The sequence below is a fragment of the Perissodus microlepis genome, chromosome 18 (genome assembly GCF_051167445.1).
Source record: "Perissodus microlepis isolate ML-2025 ecotype Zambia chromosome 18, ASM5116744v1, whole genome shotgun sequence".
Classification (NCBI taxonomy): Eukaryota; Metazoa; Chordata; class Actinopteri; order Cichliformes; family Cichlidae; genus Perissodus; species Perissodus microlepis.
Genome location: NC_140478.1, coordinates 14093107 through 14110877, shown reverse-complemented (window position 1 = coordinate 14110877; position 17771 = coordinate 14093107). Strand labels below are relative to the sequence as shown.

Sequence of the window (17771 nt, the reverse complement as noted above, 5' to 3'; positions counted from 1 at the left end):
ACTGAGAATATTTTTGCATCAGCTTTGTATTTTTGATTGAAATTTCTGGGTGCATTTTTTTCCATAACAAATTAAATCCTCCAAAATTAGGAGGGAAGGGAAAACGTGTACAGTTGAATTTTGGATTCTTGCTAAACAGCTGCAGATTTCTAAACAATTGCAGGTCCAGATATCTTGTTCCTTGTACAACTTGTTTGGATGTGTCATCCATTTGCCAAAGTTTAGAAGAAGACCCAAATTGTCACTGTCAGATGAGAGGAAAATGGTTAGGATGTTCAGGAACCATCAAGGCTAAATCCTGCCACGAACTTAAAACTCCTGGAACACAGTCAGAACACAGTCATGTCCACACCGAAGTGAGTTTACATCACCAAGGACTGAGAGAAGCCCCTGCTCCATAATCCGTATCTTCAAGCTCAAATGAAACTGCCCACATAGACAAGTTAAATACCCCAGGATTTTTGGAAGCTGGGGCCTCAGGGGGTATAGACATACTATACAAACCGCATTTTTAATTAAACGCTTGATAGTAGGCATCATAAATAATAATAATAAAAGTAATAATAATAATAAAACAATTTTTAAAAATTCCTTTGAAAAGATTGGACTGAAAATAAGTGAAAAAGCAGTCAATGTCAAAAAACATAAAACTGACAGATCTTCAGAAAGCCTGGAGAACTGCTGCTGAAGAACACTAAAAAAATTACAGTAAAGTCTGGCTCCTTGGAAGGGAAATATAAATAGGTGAGAGGTGATTTGCACAATGCTGTATATTCACTGGGATCACATTACTTGCTTATTACTTACTATGTTTATTTAACTATGCAGTCAGTCGTAAAATACGATTTATTTTACTGAAGTTCCTTGTGGGTGTCTCTTAACCTTCTTCATTTTGTGGCGTTTTTGTGACAGATGTTGCCTTCCTGGCGACCTTCAGTCTTTTTTTTCGGTTGCTTGAACAGTTTTTGTCCTAACCGCTCTCCGTAGTCGGGGCAGCACTGGGCTCTCTGCAGTTGTTGTAGAGAGGTGGGCCCGCCCTCCGCTAAAACACAAACTAAAGTCAGTGTGCAGATAGGTGGAGAGTGTCGGTGATTTTTTTTCCCGTCTGCCACAACTTAATGGTGAAAAACTAGTGTTTGTTGCGGCGCAGATAAACAGAGCAAACGGCTTGGTCGTTTGCTTGTAGACAGTGACAGCTAGCAGTTAGCTAACTTTAACTCCCAACAGCGGCTAAAAATATTCTCCTGCGAAGTGACCTGAGGTGGACACAGCAGAACAGCTGGTGGGGAAACTACGGTAGGTTTCAGTCAGCAAGCTGTGCGAGTACTCATGATTATTTACTAATGGCAAAAGTGCGTATGTGTTATTTTAAGTTCTGTGGTGAAAACTTGTTGATTTGGCGGTAGCTTAGCTAGTGGGCGTTAACTAATGGAGGCTTTCTTACTACGTTATGTCTGAAAGCATGATTGTATTTACGTTAGGCGGTTTATGATTCAAGTCCAGACACACGGCCAGAAGACAGTCCCAGTTTCACCTTTCTGTCTTTATCCGTCTACCGACCGGTAAGCCGGTTAGCCCCACTGCAAAGGCGTTTAGCTTTTTTGCCTGAGTCAGGCTGCTGCTCATCGTGTTAAGATGGTGTTTGTCATGCTGAACAAATAGTTTCATGTAACAGGTTCAGTTTGTATTTAAACATGTGTCACAATAGCCTGTGGTCAGCCTCAACTTCTTTCTGTGATGTATTGTCTTTTGGATAACTGGAGATCGACTATGGTGTCTATTCAAGAGATCTTCATTTTCATATTTTGTTTTCAATTTGTTGTCAGCAGCATCTAGAGGTTTGTACTGATGTAGATCTGTTAAATTGGAGATATATAATAAACAGATAGTTCCACACTGAAAACCACAAAAAAATGAAAAGTTTATAAGACATTAAAGGCTGGATTTCAAAAATTAAATAAAATATTTCTCTATTGACTGATTGTAATAAAACAAAAAGGCACATAACAAATATAAAAAATAAATATTGACCAGCAGTAAAATGTTTAACATGGAAGAAAAATTCATTAAAAAATAATAATAATACTAAGCTAAAAATGATTTTTTAAAAACTAGATAAAAGACAGATTTATTTATTTTTTGTTACATTTTTAGTTAAATTTAGTTAAATAAAAAGAGAAAGTAGTGTCACTTTTTAGCTGTTTGTTGAACAGCTAAAAATGAAGAACCAGAAAACCTGGGGGGTCTTCCTGCTTCATAGACAAACTGTGTTTCATCCGTATCAGATGTATAAAATTTATAATGGGGGAAAAAACAGGAGATTACCATGAGCTATTAAGATTTCTAGTGCTGATCTCTGCCTACAGTCTGTTTGTCTCTTCAAGTCTTTTTCTTGTTTCTGAAAGATCTTGCTTTATGCTTAAACACATAATGGATTGTTCTTTATTTCCAGTGGCACTGCAAAAAAAAGTGAAGCACCATGGGCAACACAAGTGACAGAGTGGCCGGAGATCGGCATGGTGCCAAGGCCCATCGCTCAGACAGTGGCAGCAGTTCCAAAGACCAAGAACCCAGCAGCAAGATGGTGGACAGCACAGATGACCCCAACACCTTCAACACACATGGACCCGAATCGAAGGTATGCAGATTATAATATTGAAACACATTTGTCTTCCACACCACTTCCTCAGATTTGAAAGCTTTATTTTCTCAAAACAGCTTATATTTGAGATTTATATGTTTACTACTTTCAGGCATCAGGAGAGAAAGAATTCACCCCAGATTTGGATGATCTGGTTAAAACTGGTCCTCAGGCTCGCCCCACTGTGATCCGCTGGGCCGGAGGTGGGAAGGAGGTCTACATTGCTGGTTCTTTTAATAACTGGAACACAAAGATACCGCTAAATAAAAGGTAAACAGGAAGTGGATAACGGTACGTTATCACATTCATTATCTTTTATAAGTAAAGCTGTAGCTTGAGAGTTTGTAGATAAACGTTTCTGATATCGCACTATTACATTCTCTTACTTTCTCCTAAGCCATAATGATTTTGTGGCAATTCTGGACCTGCCCGAAGGAGAGCACCAGTACAAATTTTTTGTAGATGGACAGTGGGTGCATGATCCATCAGAGGTACAGTAGCTTCATTTTTTTTCCCCCATTAACTTATTCATGCACACTGCATTTTGGCATGGTGCAGAGACCTCTGACAGTTCAAAAAGGAAGGGACACATTCCTTTGTGGAAATTTAGCATTTAAATTCCATCTGTCTTGTATTGTGTTATCCTCACAAAATGTGGACTTTGAAACCTCAGAGGGACTGTAAAGCTTTGAAAAGCCCTTCTATTCGGTGAAAGCCGCTAAATAGCTCTTTTGCCTTAGGGAAAACTGTGCAGGAAACTGCTAATTTTACACATGCTTCCTCATTTCCTCTGTGATGATTTCTCTCCCTTTTTCGGCAGCCGGTGGTAACCAGCCAGATGGGAACTATCAACAACTTGATCCATGTGAAAAAGTCTGACTTTGAGGTGTTTGACGCCCTTCAGGTCGACTCTTTGGAGTGCTCCGACACGTCAGGTCAGCCTGCTCCGTTATTGAATTATTTAGTCAACTAAAGGTAATCAGCATGTGTAAATAGTAACTGGAAAGTGCCTTGTCATATTGCAGCATGCCTTTCCTGACCTTGCACTAACAGTCCCAGCAATTTAAGTCTTAATACAGCTCCCAGGAAAGGAGTTGAATAATAAATGCCAAAATAAATACAACAATAAAGAATACAGCTTTTTTATTGTTGTTGTTAGTGTTTAATTGGTCAGTAGCTGTAGAGTAAAGTGTGTATGTGAAATGTCATGTAAATGTGATTGCTGTATCTTTAGACCTGTCCAGCTCTCCTCCTGGTCCATATGGACAGGAGCAGTATGTCTTCAGACCTGAGGAGCACTTCAAAGCCCCGCCCATCCTCCCGCCTCACCTCCTTCAAGTCATTCTCAACAAGGACACCAATATATCTGTGAGTATCTACACCTTTCGCACCTTTCTCTCAGTTTACAAATCAGATAGAATTTTTTAGACCCTGATGTGACTCATCTTTTCGTGTTACTGTTTTCTTTGTGACTTTTCCTCCTACTGTCTGTTGTTAGTGTGACCCTGCCCTGCTGCCTGAACCCAACCATGTCATGCTAAATCACCTATATGCACTTTCAATAAAGGTAGGTTTACTTGCAGCAGAATGACTCACAACTCACATTTTCACTGAAGTTAGTAGTTGCTCCCCCACCCCCTTTTTTCTTTTTGTTAAATGTTCCAGCACGTTTACATGAACATGATTTTTAATCATATCAGTTTTATATCAGTTCTTTCAGTCTTTGTGCAGACAAAGGGAAGATGTTCTGCTTTAAAGGGGGAAGCTGGTAGGGGTGGTCAGTGGTGTGAATCGTTTCACACCAGTGACCACATTCAGAACTTACTTCTACAGTTCTCTTGCATTATTTTTATTATGTTATTAGGTAATTGATCAGTTAGGTGGTTCAATGTGAGCCAAACCTGTGGTGAGGTTTGTGGTAAATCAACAGTAATCCAATATGTACGTAGTTGGTATTTTCACAAATTGAAGCATATTGCATTGTTCTGATGCTTTGGATCCGACTTAATGACAGCCTGTTTTTTGTTTGTTTGTTTGTTTTTTCCTCTCCTGGTTAGGATGGAGTAATGGTGCTGAGTGCGACTCACAGATACAAGAAGAAATATGTAACTTCTCTGCTTTACAAGCCTATCTAAACCTCAGCTCGGGTGCCCCCCAGTGCTTTTAGCAGCATGTTTATAATCTGCTGTGGGTTTTTTTTGTTGTTGTTGGTTTTTTGTGCGTGTGAGTCTGTGTTTGTGTATATGCGTGTGTGTGTGCGTGCGCGCTTGTTGTTACATTTAGCTATATCTTGCACTGAAACAAGTTTACAGACGAGCTTAGAGGCCCATGGCTGTGACTTGGGTTTTAAAGAGGCTGCACTTCTGTCTACATAGGGCTCTAAACAATAGTAGCGAAGTGTGTGTTCCAGGTGTTGGAGAAAGCAATGAGAACCATATTGTGGCTTTTTACCTTTGACCTCTACAGATGGATAAGATCACTGTGTGTATTCAAGCGTTTGCTGCTCCTTGTGATTCATAATCATGTTTTCTGGGGTGCGAATCCTTGTTACACATGACTTTTTTTCAGGTAGAGAACCTGTAAATGATATGTTACGTTGGATTTTGGGTTTTAATTCAGTTGAGTTTGAATTTAATCAGTGTTGAGTGATTGTATTCACCTTTCCACTAATTCCATTAAGCGTTTAGCTGAGTAAATGGTGAATAACAGGAAGACTTAAACTGGCACAAAGTCTAGGTCAACAGGCTGATGCGAAGAGCAACAAATTTAGCATTGCTTGAACTTAAAGTGCAATAAAAAGCAGAAATACTACATTTTAGCTCAACCCAGAAGTATCATGTTTATTCTTGTTTAGCAAGCAGCAGGAACATCAGCTAGTGCTCAAACGTTTGCAGCGACTTGGAGCTGTCCTTGTTTGTGAAAGAAAAGCAAATTTCTTTTCATTTAATGTGACATGAAATTGATTAGCAGTTAATGGTTAATTAATTTATAGCTGATTATCTTTTAGTGGTCTGTCCACATGTGTGTACAGAGGCACATTTCTTTTTGGAAAGAGAGAGGCTTTGGCGACGCCATAGCAACTTCCAGTTGCTAGGGAAATCTGTGCATTTCCTAACCAGCTGAAAGTGGTTGCTGGTTTTCTCAAATGTAGTGCTATGCCAAAAACCACCATGTGATTACTTTGTTCATAGGTTATGACAGCTGCCATAGTTTTCAAGAAAGATGCTGATTTGTCTGCGAACACTTGATAATGACTCACCGACTGTTGTCCTTCAAAGTAAAAGCTATGACTTAGTGAGTGACTGAGGCTTAGCAGTCAGTTTCACAGCGACTGCCAGCAACCACACACAACAGGTTGTGCAATACTAATTTTTCCCTAACAACCGGTGGTTGTCAGTTGGTCTCCAACTGGTGTCTAGGCCCATGTAACTGAGGCCTAACATGGTCAGTCAGTCTTTTAAAATAATGATAACTTTGTATTAGTGAATACAGTTTGCCGGTCAAACAAGAGTGAAGGTTTCTACAATAAACGAGCGAACTGTATTTATGAAAACTTTGTGTGTTATTTGAAAGGTTTTAATTATATTAGCTGAAAAATCTAATCTGACTTTCTTTAAAAAACAAGGACATTTCTGACCCCAGTCTTTGGGTCCTGGTTTGTAGTTTTAAAAAAATGCAGAACCCACAGTTGGGTTTGATGCCGTTTCTTGTCGTTCAGTGGAATCTGCCACACATTTCAGTATATGGTAAAGTTTTGGTCACCGCGGGAGGAGTACTCACCTGTTTTAACTGGGAAACCCACTTTCCACATGATGATGGTCAAAGTTCATTTAGTTCTGCTGTTGCCTTGATGTAAGTTTTCGAGCACTTTACTGTTCTTTGAGCAGGAGTGTCAATGTAAGCTTTTAACTATGCAGCAGAGAACGCGTGTACTGTAGCTTCTCTGGACTGCAGGATCTGATTTAGTCTAATTAAGATATTTTGCTGTGCTTTGTGTGTATCTGTATGGAGTTGTATTTATCAAACAGGATTACAGGAATGTACTGTATCTGTTACATGTACTGTATAGTTTTATACAGAGGCCTGTACACGCGAACAGTTTCACCTTGCTGCTTGGTATTGATTGCCCTTATAAAGATACATGTGGTGCACATTTAGAAAGTGACTGAACGTGCACACCTCAAACAGTAGCCAGAGACACGTCATCAGATGAATCGACATGAGCAGAACTCAAGTGTTGTACAAAGTTTGCTTACCATGTGTATTCATAAAAGCATTTGAAGCTAATCTTTTTTTCTTTTTTTTTTTGGTATGGTGGCTTTAAACGTTGTGTTTTCCACTTTTTCAGTTTGGTGTTTATTTGTCTGCATCTTAAGTACAGTATATACCAACATCTGGTAAACTCCAGACTTGTAAAAGGGGCTTTCATAAATCCTGTTGGGTGTACAAGTGTTTTGTAAAAGGTAAGGCTAGCTAGGAAGTTTTGTCCAAAGAGTTTCATATGACAAGATGACAAGGGATTGTGGCAATGCAGCCAGATTCCCAGACATGGATTAAGTCCTAAATTCAAAGAAGATCCATGTCTGGTAGACTTGGCTGTTTTAAGGTTGAAACTGAAACTTGAATTTTACAGCGGTTTTATGAATGTTTTTAAAAATGCTTTGCAGAAGCAGTGTAAGGATCAACTGTACAAGGTTTTACTTGTTTGCATATAAATCAAAATAAAGAGGGTGCAATGATCCCATTTCCTCTGTCTTCTCTTTAACTTGACTCCTTATTGTATGTGTGGATTCGTGGTTAAACATCTGTCCTTAATACCTGTTTTATTTCAGCCACTTAATTTTAAACCACTGGAGACAAAGTTGGAGAGGGTAAGATACACATGCACAGATGAGGGATGCTGAACAAATGGGATGAAGGGTTGAATTTGGTGCTGCAGGGCAGGAGGAAAGGAGGAGGACCACAGAGAAGATTCATGGATGTAGTGAAGGAGGTTGGTGTTACAGACGATGCTAGGGACGAGGTGAGATGGAAGCAGGTGATCCGATACCCTAAAGATGACTTGATCTCAAACCTCTCACCTTGTTGCAGTGACGAGTGCACCAGAAGGTGTTGGTTCACTCTGACATCACTCTTATTTGTGGTGTTTATCAAATCAACTTTTCCTACTGGTAATAGAAAAAAACAAATTCAAATCAATTCAGTTCTATTTATATAGCGCCAAATCACAACAACTGTCACCTCAAGGTGCTTTATATTGTAAGGTACCACAGTGGGAGGGGGAAATCCCTGCTACTGGTGATCTGAATGTAAAACAAACAGAAGTAAAAGATTTTAAAGTGTTTTTTAAAATTTTATTGTTTCCCAAAATCTTTCAGTGGTAATACTTTTGCCAACACAACACACGGTTAGCTCATCAGAGACAGGATCCTGAAGAGTCCTGCATCGGCCTTCTAGTTCATTATGCACAAACTCAGGAAAAAAAGCTGCACCAATCAGAGCACAATATACATATGCAACTCAGCACCAACAAAGCATTATTGGTTCCCTCCTCAACAAAAAGGCTTTGTTTACGCTCTTATAAGGTGCTCTGTGAATCAAACACTTCATAATCTTTCCAGTCACTGGCTTTTAATTTTATTTACAGTACACAAATCTTCAAAACATTTTACCACTTTTTGTAAAACTTGGCAACTTTTGTGTTTTTTTTCTGAAGACTCGAGCGCAAACAAAACCTAATTTGGCAGAACTCAGGTAGACGCTTGTCGAAGGCCATTTCTACCACCGAGAGCAGACTTAAGAGGCTCTCGAGCTAAAATTTGAAGGCAAGTAAAGCAACATCAATCAGAGCTTCGTTACAGGTGGATGGCATTGTGATCAGTGTCGTAAATATCACGAAGGCATAGTTTACTTAGCAGACAGCCTATATATGACTAAGTGATTCAAAGTGACACAAACCTCTTAATGTACACTGCATGGAAATCATACATTGCAAACACACTTAGAATTCAATGATGTTTAACATCAAAATAAAACATATCAAGCTATTGCACAGCTACCCAGGTAATCAACTTTGCAAAAAAGCAAATGTTGGATGTTTCCACGCACGCACTCACACAAAACATCATCCAGAAAAGCAGATTTGTTTGGGGGGAGGGGGTACAGCATAAAATGGCAAATGTACAGCAAGAAAACACACCAAACTAAATGTGAAGTAAGTGAATTATGGAACAACGACCCCACCAGCAGCCTGCCAAAGTTTGCATCATCCATATTGCCGTTGCCATGGGAATGCTAGGATGGCCTGAACCAAGAGAAATAGCAAAGACAATAGCATATGGCCACTTGGTTGAGTTTTTTTTTTGGTCCAATAAAGGAGCTCATTTCTGTCACACAGTTCTAAATTAAATGAACACAGCTGTCTAACGGTTACCGTCTCTGTGGTTCAACAGGCCCACCCAATAACTTAACACTTGTGTAACCCCACCAACCTGATCCAACTGGGGTTTCGCCATTCGCATGGATAAGGCAAGTCAGAGTGAAGTACAGAGTTCAAAGTTCAAACTTTGGCAAGTTTTGGCGATCCCCTGTTCCATAGCCTAAATTTTCAACATTTACAATCTCTGTCATGCATAAACACTCGAGAAAAATAAGTATAATCGTAACACCGTTTGTCACCTAACATCAGTATGAACGTGAATGATAATTCAGTGTTGGGCAAAGAAGTAATAACCCAGTGCAGCATAATCATTCAAGAAACTATATTGTTATTGCACATGCTCGTATGAGAACTCCTGCAGAGGAGTGAATACGCGTGTTTAGCCTGGTTCCATTTGAGTACTCGAACCTCTTTTTACAAACTACAGTCCAGCGTGGAAATCAGAATCAGCCAGCTTCACAATTCTGTGACTTGTTTAGCATTTTTCAGTTTGGAGTTGGATGCCAGTAAAGCACCTCTGGGGTCTAAAAGAGGACGTTTGTGACTGAAATGGAACCTTCCTGTTCAGCTGTTTCTAAGCCTCGGCTAATGTCTGACATACCATTCATGAGCTTCCTCCACAAACACAGATATAGCTAGTAGCAAACTAATAGCAGTGATCGACTACCTACTGTACATTCCTCCACTGTGTGTAATGATACATTGTCAGTGTCATTTTTCTTTGCATTGCATTTGCAAGGTGTCCTTTTTAATTAGAGTGCCACAAGAATAAGTACTTGAGTTTCTGTGGCAGTCAAAGTTGAAGCTGTCTTGTCTTTGAGTGGGCTGGGTTCCATCACACACACACACACACACACACACATATATATGTGTGTGTGTGTGTGTGTGTGTGTTCGTGTGTGCAGAATTCCTTTCACAAGCCATTTTAAACATGCATGAACATCTCTTCCATCCACAGGCTGTCTGGCTCTCTCTCAGGGATGCCTTTAACGCAGGTAAGGCGGTGTGCATCTTTAAGCTGTCCAGTGATGTAAAATCTTTACCTGATAAATACCCAAATTCTTTCTGTGTAACCCAGCATCTAAAGGCATCCTCGACCACTTCCGTCACATCATTGAAGCCTTCATAGGCACATTTTAAACACCTTCTTCTGACACACACACTACAAGGCAAACTGCTGACTGTATCACTCAAAGACAATAATACACATGATGGTGGGGGATGTCACAAACAGTGGAGTGGGTGAGGGGAATCAGGTAAGCCTCCAGGTGCAGATTGCACTGTGTACACAGTGCCTGGAGGAGGAAAGGACTGAAGCATCTATGGCTGGATGGCGGTAAAGAGCAGGGCTTGTGAGGGGAAAGGTGGGATTGTGGGTCTTGGCTGTTTCAGCATAGAGGTCAGAGGTCGTAGCATTTAGGCTGGTTCTTTGAAAGTCTAAAGCAGGCATTGGCTGCTGCGCTTTCTCGCTGCCGTACGCTGACTGGCCCTAGTGACTCCAGAAGCACCACCGGCCTTCAGGAAACTGCGATCAGCAGGCCGCTCTCTGGCAGCACCTCCTGGCTCTTCAGCTGGATTTTTAATTTTTTTAATTTTTAATTTTTTGAGGAAAAGAACAAGAAGGAAATGGGAATGTTATTAGTAAACAATCCTTACATATATAATACAGGTGAATAAAACTGACCAGAGTGGTGAGATGTTGACTGAATAGTTTGACATTTTGGGGAACACGCTACTCCCTGAGCCAGAGGTCTCTTTCTGTTAAAAGGAAGTTCTTCCTTTCCACTGTTGCCAAGTGCTTGGTCAAAGAGGATTTTCAGATTGTTGGAGTTTTCACTCTATTATTGTACAGTCTTTAGCTTACAACTTAAACCTGAACTTGAATGAATCTTCCAGAACTCTCAAATTCACAAATTAACATTCAGCTTGATAAAAAAAAAAATGCTATCTGTGAACTGCACACTGCTACTTTCTGCAGTCTTTGCTGGAGAGTCTTTTTTTAGACTGCTCTGTAAAATATGATGCATAAACCTCATTTTGAGAAAAGCTGTAAAAAGTCCTCAGTGTTTCCTTTAATTAAGCTTGGTTCCTTGACAGCCTTATTTCTTTCAGATGGTTTTCATCTGCTGTGGAAAGGTTTATAGGCCTGCCACTTTTTTTATTCTCTTATTCTGTCCGGTTTCCACACTGCACAGCATTTTGAGAAATGCTAAGAAATGCTAGCTCTGTGGGAATCACCTTGTTGGTGCAAAAATACAATTTCCCGCCCATAACATTGTTTTATCTTTGGCGTTTTATATAGATTCAACTAAAGAAATGAAAACAAATGAAGTATTTTTGTGATAAGCTGCTAGTCACGAATTGACTGAAGATATTGTCTGTTATGTGTAGATACAACACTGATTCATCCACTGAGTTTAGGTGTCTTTTTTGGCCTTGGATGATTCATAGGTCAGTGTCGAGAGACATAACATAACAAAAAAGCAGCAAGTTCTGACCTGTAAATACAGTCAGGTGAAACATTGGACTGAAAATGAGTGAAAAAGTAGCCAAAAGTCTACAAAAAGCCTGGAAAACAACTTGCTGAAGACCACTTTAAAAAATCAACAATAAAGTCTGACTCCCTAAAAGCAAAATATAAGGAAATGAGGGGTATCTTAAGTACTGTAATTAATTAATCAGAATTAAAGGTATCATCACAGATGTGCTGGATACCCATGTGATGTGTATACACCATTTTACAGATAAAACTTTTATTTCCCAAAATGTCCCACTATTCTTTTAAAAACAAAAGCAGGAGGGGATTGCTGTGTAAAATGTTAGCAGTAAGAGAAAATCCCCAACTCCTTGCAGATGGAAAGCTGAGGATGAAGAATGATACAAGAAAAAGAAATGCTGTCCTTTAAAACATCTTTCACGAAGACACACACACACACACTCAGCTGAGTGCTGCGTGTCTGTTGGCAATAACAAAGCAATCGAAACTTCCTTAAAGTCATTACACAAGTTTGTGTGCATCATTCAGTGACGCTCGTGCAGCATACATACAGAACGGGAACTATGAGTATGTGCAGTTATTTTTGCACTCACACTGGAAGCTGTAAATAGACTTAGCCTTAACACTAGAGGCACGCTGACGTAAAACAACGCTCAGAACAACTCAAGAACGACTCGGGAACGACTCACAGCCTTTTAAAACTCCTCCTCAAGCATCATCACTTAAAAAATACATCCAATTGGCATCCAACTCCAACTTTCTCTATAGTCAACAAAGCAGTGTGTGGTCAGCTTGTTTTATACTCTGGACCAGAATCACCTCCACTATATCCCCTGTTATATTTAATGAAAAATGTAATTAAATGCTAAAAATGCAAGTCGGGATGGAGTTTGCTGTTAGACAGGATGGTAAAGCTGTGATGATTAGAAAAAGCAAAACTCCACACGCAGGTAAAAGCTGCCCCAGATTACATGATCATCGTCACCTCAGGAGGGACGAACTATGTCATCTAATAAAACATGTATCTGGGACAACGTCTACCTATTTACAAGCGCACAGGATGTCAGACAATTACCAGCATAAGGAGAGGAAGAGGAGGAACTTAGAGAGGAAAGTCTCAGCTTATTCGTCTGGGGGGGAAGGAAGAGAGGAGACCAGGGAAGAGGAGAGAAGACACAAGGTAAGGATGAAGGAACAGGTGGGACAGAAAAGCCAGCAGTAATGAATTTACAACACACATCACAACACATAATCCTGATTAACACAATACTGTGACCTGTGGAACACAAACACAGATAAGCTAAGAATATGTAAGTGATGTAACCGAGGCTGCGCACATGGCTTACCTCTAAATTTGTCCTTGCTTTTTTCAGCACATCACGAGTCCTTGATACTGTAGAAAACAAGGACAATGTTTCTTTTTTGTTTTTATTGCATTACTTAATAATAATAATAATAATAATACATTTTATTTAAAAATAGCGCCTTTCAAAGCACCCACAGACACCGTACAACAAATAAAAACACAAAAAACTGTAAATATACACAATAATAAGAATAACAGATAAAAGTTAAGAGCATACAGAGGTTTAAACATAAGCAATTTTAAACAGATGAGTTTTGAGGGTGGACTTAAAAAGAGGGAATGAACTAATATTTCTGAGGTCAGGGGGTAAGGAATCCTTATGATGTTATTCCATACAGCTGTTTTTGGTGGCATCTGGACGTAGGACACGAAAGGCAGGACTGTATGTTTGTGCAAAATCTGCAGAAGCATGCGTCCCAAGGGACCATGAACCACCTCCTTTATTATTTCTGAACTCTAAACAGACGACATTTCCGAGAAGGGACTAGCATCGTTGTCTGCTGAGAACCTCTCTGTATCTTACTTCCCTTTACTCATACCTTATTAGGCATCAGTAAAGGGATGAGTACACTTGACCTTCCCACATTCCTGTTTCTCTCTCTCTCACACACACACACACACACACACACACACACACACACACACACACACACACACACACACACACACATGCACGTAAACACTCACGCTGGCTGACTATGAAGTGCTCCATGCTCTCCTTGGTGCGGCTGGTGCTCCTCAGTCTTTGTATTGTCCCCTTAAGAACTTCTTCTTGCTCAGACACACGCAGTTTCAAGGACAAGATCTCTTCCTGCATGCACTGCTCCTGCATGCACAAATACATGCAGATATACTCTGTTAACATTTATTTTAACATAAGTTGTTTGATGCTATTAAAGGCCAAATAAACAAATAAGATAATGCGTAATTTTAAAACCTTCTTAAGGTTCTGGATGGAGGGATCCGTGCTGGGAAGAGCTGCTCTCCAGAACATCTTCAGCAGAGACGTTGCCTCCTCCAAGATCTGCCTCAGAGTCTTGGTGTTAGACAGAAGACTCCTAACACATCCGTAATCCATAATCTGCAAACACAGCTCAGTTAGTTACTCGTGCTCTGTGCTCATTACTTTTTATTTTCAGTTGTCGCCGACTGCTAGGATGGTGAAAACACACCAGCTCGCTGCTCTGTTTCTGGTTTACATCCAGCATTGGTGGACCGAGGCAGGCCTGCAGGGTCATCTCCATGCGCTGGACGAGGCTCCGGCCCTCGAGGACTTGCTGCTGCAAAGCACTGAAATCATCCACGTGACCAATGGCGTGACGACCATGACGGTTCGCGAATGATCCATCGGGCGCATCCCCCTCCAGCTCAGAGTGTGGATCAAGAGGGTCTGCTGGAGACAAAAGAGCTGGATTGTATTGTGGAAGGACTTCGAATGAAGCTGTTTTTTAATTTTTATTTTATGGAAATTAGAATTCCTTCAAACTACTCAGTAACAAGCACACAAACCAAAAGTGCTGTTATTGTTAGAAAGCAAATAAACCTTCTTCATATTAAGTCAAATTAAGTTGCAGTAACTGAAGTTAAGTCACACCATTGGCAGTGCTATGGCTGTCATCCAAGTCTGAGTACGGAGGACCAGGAGATCCACAGTTAAAGAGACCAATGTCCCTGACTGGTGGAGATGGAGCTGGGTCTGCGGAGCACACAGATAGGCAAACAGGCTTGGACACACTGCAAACTTTACCACTGCACACTGAACATCACAGGCATTTTACACTGCAGCATGATGGAGTCGTGCTCAGTCATGTCTCACCATGAAGCAGCTGACGTCTGTAGAAGTTTTCCCTCTGAGGGCTGGCAGTGAGAGCAGAGAGCGAGGGAGTCCGAGGTGAGCCCACGCCCAGCTTTTGTTCCAGCTGCTTGTGGAGCTCCAGCTGTTTGAGAGCGCTGTTCTCCTGGACACTGTTTTGCAACTGAGCCCGTAGACTCCTCACCTCTCCCAACAACTCCCCCAGCTCTACTGGTAGAACTGGTACCTCGCACAGGTAGCCTGAAGACGAAAGACGAAATGCACAAATATGAGAACATGTTAGGCACAGCTGTGCTTAGGTGCTGCGAGGGGTTTAGAGGGTTTTATTCTTTCCTCCTTTCATATTTGTCATACATTAGAGCTTTTCTTGAGCTGCAAAGAATTCTGTGAATTGGAATTCACAGAAAAACATCCAGTGATTTGTTTTTTTTTTTCTTTTTATAGCCCATTTATCTGTTTGTTCATCTACCACCAGATGGCACCAAAGTAAGGGACACTGGGACCATAGATAGATAGGTAGATAGATAGATAGATAGAGCCACAAACATGAATCACGTGAAAGACCAACACAAAGTGGTGTACACGTGAGAAGTGGAACAAAAATCATACATGATTCCAAACATTTTTTACAAATAAATAACTGCAAAGTGGGGTGTGCGTAATTATTCAGCCCCCAGAGTCAATACTTTGTAGAACCACCTTTTGCTGCAATTACAGCTGCCAGTTTTTTAGGGTATGTCTCTACCAGCTTTGGACATCTAGAGACTGAAATTCTTGCCCATTCTTCTTTGCAAAACAGCTCCAGCTCAGTCAGATTAGATGGACAGCGTTTGTGAACAGCAGTTTTCAGATCTTGCCACAGATTCTCGATTGGATTTAGATCTGGACTTTGACTGGGCCATTCTAACACATGGATATGTTTTGCTTTAAACCACTCCATTGTTGCCCTGGCTTTATGTTTAGGGTCGTTCTCCTGCTGGAAGGTGAACCTCAGCCCCACTCTCAAGTCTTTTGCAGACTCCAAGAGGTTTTCTTCCAAGATTGCCCTGTATTTGGCTCCATCCATCTTCCCATCAACTCTGACTAGCTTCCCTGTCCCTGCTGAAGAGAAGCACCCCCAGAGCATGATGCTGCCACCACCATATTTGACAGTGGGGATGGTGTGTTCAGAGTGATGTGCAGTGTTAGTTTTCTGCCACACATAGTGTTTTGCATTTTGGCCAAAAAGTTCCATTTTGGTCTCATCTGACCAGAGCACCTTCTTCCACATGTTTGCTGTGTCCCCCACATGGCTTGTGGCAAACTGAAAACAGGACTTCTTATGGTTTTCTGTTAACAATGGCTTTCTTCTTGCCACTCTTCGATAAAGGCCAACTTTGTGCAGTGCATGACTAATAGTTGTCCTGTGGACAGATTCCCCCACCTGAGCTGTAGATCTCTGCAGCTCATCCAGAGTCACCATGGGCCTCTTGGCTGCATTTCTGATCAGCGCTCTCCCTGTTCGGCCTGTGAGTTTAGGTGGACGGCCTTGTCTTGGTAGGTTTACAGTTGTGCCAGACTCCTTCCATTTCTGAATGATCGCTTGAACAGTGCTCCGTGGGATGCTCAAGGCTTGGGAAATCTTTTTGTAGCCTAAGCCTGCTTTAAATTTCTCAATAACTTTATCCCTGACCTGTCTGGTGTGTTCTTTGGACTTCATGATGTTGTTGTTCCCAATATTCTCTTAGACAACCTCTGAGGCCGTCACAGAGCAGCTGTGGAGCTGTTTTGCAAAGAAGAATGGGCAAGGATTTCAGTCTCTACATGTGCAAAGCTGGTAGAGACATACCCTAAAAGACTGGCAGCTGTAATTGCAGCAAAAGGTGGTTCTACGAAGTATTGACTCAGGGGACTGAATAATTACGCACACCCCACTTTGCAGTTATTTATTTGTAAAAAATGTTTGGAATCATGTATGATTTTCGTTCCACTTCTCACGTGTACACCACTTTGTGTTGGTCTTTCACGTGGAATTCCAATAAAATTGATTCATGTTTGTGGCTGTAATGTGACAAAATGTGGGAAAGTTCAAGGGGGCCGAATACTTTTGCAAGCCACTGTATATATCTATGGTAGGATGTTGTGTATAGCTAATTTGATAGCCTGACCTTTGTTGGCCTTTGTGCTGGAACACACTCGATCATAGACGTGTAGTTCGCTCTGCAGGGAGTGGATCAGTTCCCTGCTCTCACATAGCTGCTGCTGGAGTAGTGACACCTCGTGCTGGAGCCTGTTAATGCACAGATACGTTATAGTAATAAAACAGTTAGCGATGATGTGAACACGCAGACAGACACAGCCATTATCTGCACACACCTGTTGGTTTTCTCCTGCCCCGCCTGCCGCTCCTGCCTTAATGTGTGAATCTGCTGTCCCTGCTCCTGACTGTGGGCCTGTAGCCGTCTGAGCTCCTCCTTCCACTGCTCAGCTTCCAGCTCTGATTGCTTCAGGCGAGCGCGTGCTGTAAACACCGCCTCCCTCAATTGCACCACCTCCTCACTTGTGTCTGAGAGCATAGGAGAGACTGAATGGGTTTATTTAAAAAAACAAAAAACAAAACAAACTGTCTTAAATGTCTGTTGCCTTTATACTGAAGTACCTGTGCTGGCCTGCAAGCGGGACTGCAGACCCAAGTTTTCTTCCTTCAGGACTCTGATCTCATTGGACAGCTGAGTGACTGTGTCCAGACCCTGAATATAAATGTTGGTTGGAGCCCCTGGAAAAAAACCCACATTGTGTCATTTTTTAGAGACAAAGAAGCACCGATGTTTGTTGTTACTCAAGTGTGGAAAGCTGCAATACCTCCATCCCGTCCAGTGGTGGCCAGTTTTTCCTCAAGCTGTTGACGAAGCCTCTCATTGGTCCTAATGGACTCCTCCAGGCGTTGGCGAAGGCACCTCACCTCCTGCAGGTGTTCCTCTATCAAATTTACCCCTGAAAGAAAGTCATATAATAAAAATGTTGTATTGTTCATTC

The 17771-nt window shown here is 41.2% G+C and overlaps 2 protein-coding genes across 11 annotated transcripts in view; one reads left to right on the top strand and one right to left on the bottom strand.

Annotated features, from left to right (window-relative positions):
- Window positions 1–25: 25 nt before the first annotated feature.
- On the top strand, window positions 26–7380 carry prkab2 (protein kinase, AMP-activated, beta 2 non-catalytic subunit). Its single transcript, XM_084911490.1, has 8 exons — window positions 26–1296; window positions 2453–2638; window positions 2754–2911; window positions 3039–3132; window positions 3462–3576; window positions 3876–4009; window positions 4140–4208; window positions 4699–7380. Exons 2-8 carry the CDS (start codon window positions 2480–2482, stop codon window positions 4774–4776), a joined length of 807 nt encoding a protein of 268 aa, XP_084767616.1. The 5' UTR covers window positions 26–1296; window positions 2453–2479; the 3' UTR covers window positions 4777–7380.
- Window positions 7381–7981: 601 nt separating this feature from the next.
- LOC146367513 (myomegalin) overlaps window positions 7982–17771 on the bottom strand; it is a 53896-nt gene continuing 44106 nt past the window's right edge. For 5 of the 10 annotated variants that reach the window (XM_084911480.1, XM_084911481.1, XM_084911474.1 and 2 more), the window contains 12 exons: window positions 17598–17729; window positions 17395–17511; window positions 17112–17319; window positions 16904–17025; window positions 14760–14996; window positions 14538–14639; window positions 14116–14336; window positions 13881–14024; window positions 13631–13769; window positions 12924–12970; window positions 12653–12707; window positions 7982–10651 (listed from right to left, as the gene is read on the bottom strand). In XM_084911480.1, the coding sequence (XP_084767606.1) occupies window positions 10518–10651; window positions 12653–12707; window positions 12924–12970; window positions 13631–13769; window positions 13881–14024; window positions 14116–14336; window positions 14538–14639; window positions 14760–14996; window positions 16904–17025; window positions 17112–17319; window positions 17395–17511; window positions 17598–17729 (1658 nt within the window). In that variant the 3' untranslated portion in view covers window positions 7982–10517. The remainder of the gene's footprint in view (window positions 10652–12652; window positions 12708–12923; window positions 12971–13630; window positions 13770–13880; window positions 14025–14115; window positions 14337–14537; window positions 14640–14759; window positions 14997–16903; window positions 17026–17111; window positions 17320–17394; window positions 17512–17597; window positions 17730–17771) is intronic. The other 5 variants (XM_084911482.1, XM_084911476.1, XM_084911473.1 and 2 more) reach the window with 4 other exon arrangements.